The 11,019-nt window shown below is 28.6% G+C and overlaps 2 protein-coding genes across 4 annotated transcripts; both read right to left on the bottom strand.

Annotated features, from left to right (window-relative positions):
* On the bottom strand, positions 1–499 carry Bm10340 (uncharacterized protein; the record flags this gene model as incomplete). Its single annotated transcript, XM_043078180.1, has 2 exons — positions 1–4; positions 342–499. 2 exons carry the CDS (start codon positions 497–499, stop codon positions 1–3), a joined length of 162 nt encoding a protein of 53 aa, XP_042934114.1.
* A 5,205-nt stretch (positions 500–5,704) lies between these two features.
* On the bottom strand, positions 5,705–10,294 carry Bma-nhr-19 (Nuclear hormone receptor family member nhr-19, putative; the record flags this gene model as incomplete). Of its 3 annotated transcripts, XM_001894878.2 has the most annotated exons (9): positions 5,705–5,856; positions 5,984–6,097; positions 6,256–6,427; positions 6,764–6,893; positions 7,031–7,170; positions 7,682–7,923; positions 8,189–8,316; positions 9,674–9,770; positions 10,264–10,294. In XM_001894878.2, the coding sequence occupies 9 exons, from the start codon at positions 10,292–10,294 to the stop codon at positions 5,705–5,707; spliced, it is 1,206 nt and encodes a 401-aa protein (XP_001894913.2). The 3 variants fall into 3 exon arrangements, with proteins under 3 accessions (XP_001894913.2, XP_042934112.1, XP_042934113.1); XM_043078178.1 differs by lacking the exons at positions 9,674–9,770; positions 10,264–10,294 and having other exon boundaries at positions 8,189–8,207; XM_043078179.1 differs by lacking the exons at positions 7,682–7,923; positions 8,189–8,316; positions 9,674–9,770; positions 10,264–10,294 and having other exon boundaries at positions 7,031–7,155.
* Between the last annotated feature and the right edge of the window lie 725 nt (positions 10,295–11,019).

Here is an 11,019-nt window from a genome sequence, read left to right as displayed (position 1 = left end):
CTACCTGCAGAATTTTCCAGAAAATTTTTATGAAATTTTCTCGATAAGGCTAAAAAATTTCAATTTCTTCCTGTTTTCTGTATGAAATACTTAAATTATTGTCAACTGAAATTTATATGTAAGATTAAACAATAAAATAATCTCAATGAACAGAGGTATAAATACAAACACAAACGTTTCCTTTTCCAATGATTTTAATAGGAAGCATACAAAGATGTCCAATTCGAATAGCTAACTGATTGAAAAGAAATGTTTTATATGGAACAGCAAAGAGAGAGAGAGAGAGAGAGAGAGAGAGAATCGGTCATAAATGAGGATTGCAATTGGATTACGACCCGAACCTCATCACCAACATCACCACCACAGCCATAACAACATCAGCAGCAGCAGCAGCAGCAGCAGCAGCAGCAGCAGCAGCAGCAGCGGCAGCAGCAGTGGTGGTGGCGGTGATGGTAGTAGTAGTACTAGCAACAACAATAGCGCCACCAATATCAATCATACAAATTTATTACATTCATTGTCCATCTGTCCTCTCTTTCATTCTTCTCATTTTAACAATGCTTATTTGTAACAAATTAAGAATGTAAACTCATCATATTCAATTTTTATTATTTGAAGAAAAAAAAAAAAAAAGCAAAAAAGAAAAGTTTGGTTATATAGAAATTGAATGAGTGACAAATAATTAAATAAGTCTATGAATAGCTATTATAGGGGGGAAAAACTCAAATTCAATCTCATTTCCATTGCATCGCAATTAGGCAACAAGTTGAATGTTAATGATAAGATAGTGTCTTTCATATAAGTCATCAATTAACAGAAAGTAACCGTAGTTATTATTTCCGGAATAGTAAACTGTACAGGAATGAGGAAGGAAATTCCTGAAGTTACAAAAATTATTCCATTATTTGCTATTATGCTATCGTTTAAGCGCTCTTTTTTTTTTTTTTTTTTTTTAAGCCTTTAATCGAATTCTCATTGCAGGAAAAAAGTGACACATAAAAGCAATAATTCTGACAGATATAATTGAATGAAAAAGCACGAAGGGGAAACTTTCTCTTTTGAATAATTCCTCAAACTCAACTTTTTTTAAAAGACTATTTAAATTCACTTATGATATAAGACTCAATGTAAAACAAATATAAATACAATTCTTGGACCTCTCTATTAAGAAACGATCAGATCGATGACATATAAATATTTGTATATCTATTACTGCAATTAGATCATAAACGATTGTAAGTTATATCGTTTATTTGAATATTATGAGGTTAACGACAAAACAGACGAAATGATAAATAAAATAGCCATCTTTTATTGTATTACAAAATGAGTAATACAATTAAATTACAGTATAAGTTGAAATAAAATCAAATTCTGATTATTCGAATAGTTGAAAGAAATAAGTGAGAGATTAAACCTGAAGAAGAAGAAGAAGATTATTTTGCTTGTAAACACAAACAGATTATCATTATCATCTTGCATCATTGTCATTCTGATTGTCATCTTTCGCCATCTGAAGTTTCGATTATTTAAAATTAAGAACAAATTAAAGTTTAACTTGCGTAATTCATTAAAAAAGTTAAAATTTTCCAAAAATGTGTAAAAGTTTAAAGTAGAAAAAAAAAGGAAAATGAATTAGAAGAAGAAATTTCAAAGGGACGTCGTCCTTGACATTGGAACAACGACCATTTGCTGTATACAAATCCGTTCTACCGTTTTTTTTTTTTCCCTTTTTTTTTTTTTTTTTTTTTTTTCTTGGGACATACAAAATGGTTCATTGGTTAGTTCAACCAAATGGATAGATGCATGTGTTTGGTGGATGATAGTGATAATCAATCGGGTGCTGTTAATGGTGAGAAAATGATGCTAAAAGATGCAGGCAAAAAAATATTGCATTCAAGATTGAGTGGAATGGGATGGATGTATAACGAAAGAATGAAGTAAATCAATGAGAAGAAAATGATAGAAATTATATAATTTTGAAAATATATCTTTAAAAAAAAAAAACTTTTAATCATTAAATGGTTAAAGTATTGAGCAAAGAAAAAAGAGAAAGAAAAAAATGAAAAGAATGAATGATAACAATGATAAAAAGTTGCTTAAGATTTCATTGATAAATTTAATGTTTAAATTTTTCCACAAAATTCAAATCAGAATTTATTATTTGCAATTCTGTTTATTTATAGCATAGTTTTTGAACTGATATTGTTGTTTTAATAGTTTTTTTTTTTTTTTTTTTTTTAAATCAAATTAAATAAATCCATAATGTTTAAGATAATAATATGGCATAGTTTTTGAACTGATATTGTTATTTTAATAGTTTTTTTTTTAAATTAAATTAAATAAATCCATAATATTTAAGATAATAATATGGCATAGTTTTTGAACTGATATTATTGTTTTAATAGTTTTTTTTTTTTTTTAAATCAAATTAAATAAATCCATAATATTTAAGATAATAATATGGCATAGTTTTTGAACTGATATTGTTATTTTAATAGTTTTTTTTTTTTTTAAATTAAATTAAATAAATCCATAATATTTAAGATAATAATATGGCATAGTTTTTGAACTGATATTGTTATTTTAATAGTTTTTTTTTTTTTTTCAAATTAAATTAAATAAATCCATAATATTTAAGATAATAATATGGCATAGTTTTTGAACTGATATTATTGTTTTAATAGTTTTTTTTTTTTTTTTTTTTTAAATCAAATTAAATAAATCCATAATATTTAAGATAATAATAGAAGAAATTTTTGTACTTACGATATCAGTAAGATACTTGATAGATAAACTTTCATAAATTAACAAATATTGTTTAATGCTTAATTAATTTCAAATTTTATTTTAAAAAATTAGAGCAAAAAATAATAAAACAAAAAAATTTGATGAATATGATGGGACAACGAAATGCAGCAGATGACTGCAATGAATTATTAACGCAAAAGACAACAAGGAAAAAAAAAAAAAAAGAAAAGATAGTTAACGATTAAAAATCTTTTCAATTTATTGTTCATCACTTCAGCACGTACAAAATTTATGTTTTCCACTTACAATTATTGATTTAAGCAAAAAAAAAAAAAAAAAAATTTCAGGAAATTTCTATTCAAAAAATGGAATTAAAATTTTTAATGCATTAAGAGAAGAGTTAATTATTTAATCCAATCTAATTATGCATCATTTTTAACTTTGAAAAACTGATAAATGATATCATAATCAATAGTGAAATATTAAATTACACATCAAACATTATTGATATATTTCTTCATCACATTGACAATGGATGATGGCTATTGAGTGATAAAAATAAACTTTTTTGAATTGATATTCTGATATTATCAAATCTAGCTGAACTGATATCAAATTGCATTTTTATCATATCGATCGAAAATTGATAGAAAAGAATGGAATAAAAGAATCGATGACAACGACAACGACAACAACGGATTGCTCATTTGGGGATCGCACTACAGACGGCTACTTTTCTTCTTAGATACTGTTGGCAATGTGAAGAAAAGGATGGATGGATGGATGGATGGATGGATGGATGGATGACTGTGTGTCATCGATTCTTTATTTCATTGTCCCCTTGTCCACCATCATATCCGTTCCAGGTTAATTTGCATTTTTGATATGAAACCTAAGCTATAATGAATGGTATAAGAGGACAACAATAATAGGACAGACGGTGACGTCTAGCTAGCCAAGGATAAGCAGAAGAAGTACCCTTTAGAAGGATTTATTGCTACAAAAGAGGATTGGATAGAGATGTGTTAGATTAAAATTAGCAGAAAAAATTTTGGCCAAAATTTAATATGAAAATATTATTCTTGTAATATAATAGTGATATTGATAAAGAGGAATAGATCAAAATTAGGATAAAATTAGAACCAGTTTTTAGTGATAATCATCAGATTGATATCAAAAAAAAAAATGAAATTTTGGGCAAACGTGAAATCAACATTGAGCAAATATATGTTAACGTTTAGCAACACGTGTATTACTCGTCTAATTGCAAATTTATTTTTTACTTTTTTTTTTTCTTTAAACTATTCAAAAATTAAGAGCTGTTTCGTTTTTATTTTCAGTGATTTATATTTGTTTAAATTTATAAATGATTCTTATTTGCTGTAATGCTCAAATAATTTAACATAAAATTTTCGTTTTTTTTTTGTCCGGAAAAGTTTTTTTTTTTTAGGATAATTTTCTTTTTTTTTTTTTTTTTTTTTTGTTAGCTATTAGAAAGTATTGTTTTAGAGAGAAATTCCTGCTTTTCCTGTTATTCAATGTTTTCTAGTTTCCTACAATTTTTTATCTTTATTGAAAAATTCACAGCAAATATTTGAAATGATTGCGAAAAAAAAAAAAAAAAAAATGACAACCAAAAAGGGTGAAAGGTTCATCAGTGTAATGCTATAGTATTCGAGGTTATCACAAAACTTGTTTAACTTGAAATGATAACGATCTGTTTGGTAGTTATTTCCTGGTGTTAAATTATCAATCAATGCTCATTAAAATAATATCTCATTTTATCTGTCTCATTTATGGCTTCAATTTATGGGGTGTATTCTTACTTTAATCAAATTGCAACCGAATCATACATTTATCATTGACAGCTCATTTCATTTCTCTTATCACTGATAATATCTCATCTTTCATGTTTTCTTTATAAAATGCGGTAAATGTTCAAATTCTAGGAACAAAAATGTTTTTATTGTGCAGCACGCGTACCTCTCTCAATAGCCTATCATTTTTTGTCAAAGAATTTTTGCCGAATAGATAGATCCCAATTTGATTTGTTATTTTTCCTAGCTTGTCTATTCGATACAAAATGTTTTGGATGGTTCATTTCGCTTTCAACTGGAAATATAGACTGACGGCGCCATCTTTCAATCACAAAAAAAAAAAAAAAAAAAAAAAAAATACACCAGCAAAGGAGATAGAAGGGAGACAAAGGCCACGATCAATGACAATTCTTCCCTGTTGTAATCATACTTCTTCGCGGGGAAAGTTTCAAAAATGTTTGTGCACATTTTGCGACAAAATAATATATATATATCTCCTAATAATGAGCTTTGTTATTAAAAAATTTTTGCCCTTAATGATTACTTCATAAATGAAAGGAAAACGATCTATAAGTTATGAATTGGTGAGATTTATATTTTATCACTGCATAGCTAATCAAATTAGATCCATATTTTGTGTCATCTTTTGATTAGCTTCTTCATACTTTTTACACTTTTGAAAGAAGAATAAAGTGAAATCTTTATCGGCTATTCTTAATCATTTCTGAAATTATCAAATAACTGAAAAGTTTATGTAATAGATTGCTTGCCTATTAGCTATTATAATCTGTTTGATCCTGGACCACAAAAATAAATCTTAAAAGTTTATTTAACAACTGCAAAAATAGCAAGGCAGCACTGTTCAAGTGTTCAGAAACAGCAACAGTTATAAATTTCAGTTTCTTTGCAGAAATGTTTAATACCTACAAATGTTTTGTATGCGTATAAGAACGAATGTTTCATTTTAATTATTGTTTAACTCTTTTATTAATTATTACTGTTTATGTGTACATACTGAACCTATTATCTTAATCACAGGATGAATCTATTAAGCAAATGGCTTTATGTCTACAACATCATTAATGACAAAATAACGCTAAAATTTTTTACTAACAATCAGACTTACAGTATCAATATCATAGCGTTTGAGTAATATTAAAAAGTAATTGCTCAGAGATGTGGTCGAAGGCAACAATTTTAAATAGGCGCATCACTTGGTAGCTTTCGATAGTAGCTGATGCAGCTGATATTATTCCTGATATCGTTAAAATCACATTCCCAAAACGTTCTGGAATGCATAAGAACTGTTATTTTGAAGACTGTAAAAGTAAAAGGTAATAAAAATGATGAATGAACTACGAGGAACAAATATTAACACCTGATTGTTAGCAGAAAAAGTTTAAAAAAAAGTGAACCTGCATAATTCGGTAAATTAATAAACCGGTAGAAGGCAAATAGGGCAGCAATTACTCGATCACGACACTCTGTTATCCTGGCACTTGATTCTTTCGAAATTTCTGATTCTTCATCTAAGAATACGACGCGTTAAATGAACGACAATATTAAAAACAGCCTAGCTGATCAATAGGCAGTTTTCAGCATCTAGATTTTCATTAATTAGGAATAAAAGTTGAATTGAAGAAAGAGTTGTTATAAACACATATGATGACAATACAAGAAAAAGTACTTTCACGATTTGTACTGCCATATCGGAAAAGCATGATGATTTTCAATGTTACAAGTTCTTCAGGCATTAACTTCAATTTCCTTAAAGGTACTGCAACTTCGTCGATACATATATCAGTCATCTGTTTGTAAAGTTTTTCTTGACGCCATTTTCGATCCGCTGGAATTGATTCCTAAATTACTGGAATTGATTCCTAAATTTATAAAAGACAGTCAAGGTATCGTAACGCATTTTTGAAATAAGCTTGAATTTGGTCTAATATTATGACTTAGACAAGTCTATCCGTCATGCTAAAAGTTATAAAACGCTGAGGATTGCAGTGAAAAACCAACAAGAAGAAGATCAAGAAGCATAGTAGGTCTGTTATGAGAGGGAGAGAATGAAGATAAAAAGATCAAGACAAGAGAAAATGAACATATGTTCATAAAACTTATGCTTTCTACAGAAAATTTATGCTTCATAGATTAAAACATCAAATCATATAATAATATAAAAAAAAAGTAGTTACCTTCATGTCCTGGGGTAATTTGTCAACATTCCGTGGCATACAGGTACCATTTGATATCAACCAAACATCTTCTATACCTAGCTGAGCAGTGTAATAGCCATATTCCAAAATAAGGTAATGAACAGCAAAACTGAAAAACTTGGAAACTTATCTTTCAAAAATCTCAAAAGACTTATTTCGGTGAATAATTATAATATGATCATAACTAAGATCGAAAAAAAAATTTTTTTATTCCAGATACAAGAAAGTATAAATTCCTAAACATACCTTTTTAAAAGAGATAACTTGTCGGCAAAAGGAAGTTTAGCAAAGCATGGCACTGTTTTAGCCCATTCTAACATCAACAATAATTCCGTGTGTGTTACACTTGCTATATCGGTAGCCATAATCATAAATCTGTTTATGACCTGTTTGAAAAAAGTTCGTAAAAATTTTCAAAAACTCATTCGTTAAAATTTCAAAGCTTTTCCAACAATTGTCTGGAGAAAGAAAATATCATGAACTATATAAAACATTAATGCTCAAAATAGAAATTTAAACTATGACTGCATTTCTTTACATTCTCCTATCGCTAGCTTACACTACTTACCTCTTTTCTTGCATTTGCATTAACGGGTCCCACCTTTTTGATGGTGGGGTCCATTGCCAATCGCTTTATTTGTCGATGAGGGTGCATAAAAATGAAAGTCGTTTTATATTCTTAACGCAACTCACTGCGTCAAGAATGTAAAACGAGTCTCAATACCTGGAACTATACACATCGACATACAGAGTTCGTTTTCAAGTGGTTAATACCCTCAGAATTCACAGTCCGTTAAAGACTGCAGACGAATATAAGATATAAATGGGAAGACTGACTGGGCTCCTTCATGTGTAGAAAATACAGAAAAAAAAAAAAAAAAAATCAACAAAACTTACCTGCTGATTACTTTGTTTCAACATTTGTGCTAGTCTTCTTGCTTCATTTTTCACTCGCATCAAGCAAAATTTCCGTTCCCGAATTTCTTTATCGACAAATGTAAGCTTCGAAATGAGTTCAACCAAACACATATCTATTGACGGTAATTGAAAATTGTGAGATGTTGAAGCGATGAAATCCTGTTGATTATCTGGTCGCCGATATCTCCGACAGCCAATCAAATCTCGACGTGGCTGTAACGCTGTAAAGTAACAGTTTTTGGGACGCTAAAAAACTTAGAATCTACTGAAGGTGATATTCCATAATGATACTGAAAAGATCTAGAAAATGAGAATATGATCCAATCTAGCCTAGCAATCACAAAAATCGAATTTGCACATAAAACAGAATATGAATATTATACAAAACTTTAAATATTCGTTATTATGGAAAATCTTCTAAAAAAAAGTATATATGAAATATATGAAACTTTGTCTACAATCGGTTTAGAATTCAGAAAACGAAACCATCTTTTGTCATCCCCATTTCAAGACACTTCTTATAGCGACAAGCTCTGCATGCTCTTCTGGTGTCTTTAACAACTTCACAGCATTCTGATCTCTTGCATTTGATATCCTGATGGTGAACCACTGCTCTGATATATATATATAACTCATGATACGAACAGATACAATAACAAATTCAAAAAATACTACTTATCGAGAATTTAATTACTAGATCTCATCACATTCTCATTTCTTTGTTTTTCTGCGTTTGGTATATAATTAATACCATATTTCTTCAAATTAAAAAAAAAAAAAAAAAAGACTTGAGATAACCGAGAAAAAAAAGCTTAGAATATTCATAGTAGAAGTAGTCTGGGACCTTAAATTCTGAGGTTATTGTAAGAATTAAAAATACACTCAAATATTTTCACTAATTATTTAAGGATAAACAAGACTGTTTATTCTTGTAACTTAAGAATCAACACTTCAGTGAATTCGGATTGCATGAAAATTTGGAAAACATTTCCCATATGATGTTGATCATATAATCACTTTTTATATCGAAATGGTCAGCTGAAGAAAGGTAGATCAGCTGAAGTAAGAAAGGTACGAAAGGCCAAAATTTTATATCGATTGATATTCACTGGTAACGTTTTGCATCTCATCGATTTCTTTAGTATATTTCTTGGGCGTCATAGTTCCGGTAGGATTCAGAAAACTATAGAGGAAACAAGCGTGGCGTCAAATAACGAACGACGTTCTTATGATGCCATTCGGCTTTGAAGAATGCTACAGGCATGATCAGCACCAGCTGTCGTACATAATCCGATCAAAAAATGATTCCCTGTTGCATAATTGCGTAGAATAAGAAATTCGAAACTTTCGAGAAAAAAACTAATCATTGTCAGTTCATAAGACATTCATTTATTTTTTTTTTTACCTCTTTAATTGCTCCAAATGTCAAATGACCATAAAATGATTAACTTTAAGCTCTTGGACAGTTTCTTCTGTTGTTATAAGATGATGCATCTTCAGTTTCAGTGACTGCTTTCAGTCGAAATAATCGATTAAATTGTCGATCTTCAAAGCTATTAGTGTCCTCCATAAAATTCAAATTCCGAATAGACGTCTGCTTGTTAGTAATACTCACGTCAAATAAGCTGTTAATATTGTAAATTGCCTCGACTACTTTATGAACTAATTTTAACTCTTAAAATCTCTTAAATTTGCCTGTTGTTTAATGTTATTTTCTTACTTAATGTTATCTAAAGAAAATATAAAGTGAAAACAAATACAAGTAAATAAAAAATGCAAAACACAATATGAGCGTTAAAGTGATACAAATACAGTTATTTATTTAAGAATGTATCTCAGTAAGAAGTAGCATTGGTTCAATAACCTAAAAATCGTTGTTTTTGTATCAACCTAAATATATTCTTCAACAGAACAGAAGCAATATATTTGTTCGAAAAAGCTACTAAAACAAAACGAAAAAAGAATTCAAACCTTCTAAAAAACGTTTTACAACCGAGACAAGCAATAACACCATAATGTTTCCCTGTTGAATCCTCACCACAAATGACACATTTTCCGATTACAGACGCTGTAAGGTAGGCATAGAAAATTCACAGCATAAACCAAAATAAATTGGTTCAGTTGTTAAGCTAACGAAGTAAGCAAACACATATCAAAAGCTCAAAACAAATATTGGAAAAGTTTTTTGCATAATTTACTCAACTAAAAAAATAATCATTATTGATCTTGAATGAAATGAACGAAAAAAGCGTTTAATCGAAGGTCCAAGAAATTGTAAATTTAGTCCATGGACAATGATGAAACTATTGTCTGTTAGAGATAAACAGGTTTAACATTTCATATTCGCTTCAATAGAATTGAAAAATGATACTTGTAAAGATATTCATATAAAGATAAAAATCAAAAATTAAAAAGATGATCAAAGAAATGAACAGACGGAAGTTAAGAATTGAAATATTTACACTTGGAATTTCTGGAAGAATTTTTTTTCTGAAGAAAGCATAATCTCTGATAATAAAATGTCTATTAAAAAAGTCCAGAAACATAATAAATAAAATTACCTTGACGGTTAGTACTGAGATACATTTTCATTGAGATTCATCACTTGGAAATTGGTTCAGAATCTAAATGTAATTTTTTTTTTTTTCAAAATAAAATACCTGTATAGTTCTCATAGATTCCGATAAAGGCAAGCTAGACAATACACCATTATAAGATTTTAATCATTTTTGAATATAAAAATTCCAGTAATTTTATTAAACCAATTAGAAATATTTTCCTAATATAATATACTACTTCTGAGGATAGTTGAAAGTAGTAACTATCTAGTAATAATAAAATTATGGTAATTAGAAAAAAAAAAAAAAAAAACGATAGGAGAAAGGATTAAAATAATTAAAAAAAAAAAAAAAAAACTAAAAAATTTGCTAAATTCGATGAACACTAAGTAAAATTCACTTTTCATATAGCACTTAGGTGATCTAATATCGAAAAAATTATTTGAAAATGCCAATAAATGTAACCAAAAAATATCAACATCAAGAGAACAATTTTTGGAACATTTAAACGAATGAATTCAATTTTTCAAAAAAAAAAAAAATTCAGTCAGAAATCAATTTCAACAGACGATACGAGAAAAGAAATGGAACAGTTCTTCATTTATTGTCCCCAAAAAAACCTGTAACTACTTTATCATCAAAACTTTACTGAGAAGTGAACGACTACACAGCACGTCAATATCATTCATATTTTTCATATCACATATTTCATACATTATGAAATGATTACTTACTTGTTCAACACTGAATGAACAAAGT

This window comes from Brugia malayi, assembly GCF_000002995.4.
Source record: "Brugia malayi strain FR3 genome assembly, contig: Bm_v4_Chr2_contig_001, whole genome shotgun sequence".
Taxonomy (NCBI): domain Eukaryota; kingdom Metazoa; phylum Nematoda; class Chromadorea; order Rhabditida; family Onchocercidae; genus Brugia; species Brugia malayi.
The sequence above is the reverse complement of the archived record's forward strand: the minus strand, read 5'-3'. Positions and strand labels throughout refer to the sequence as shown.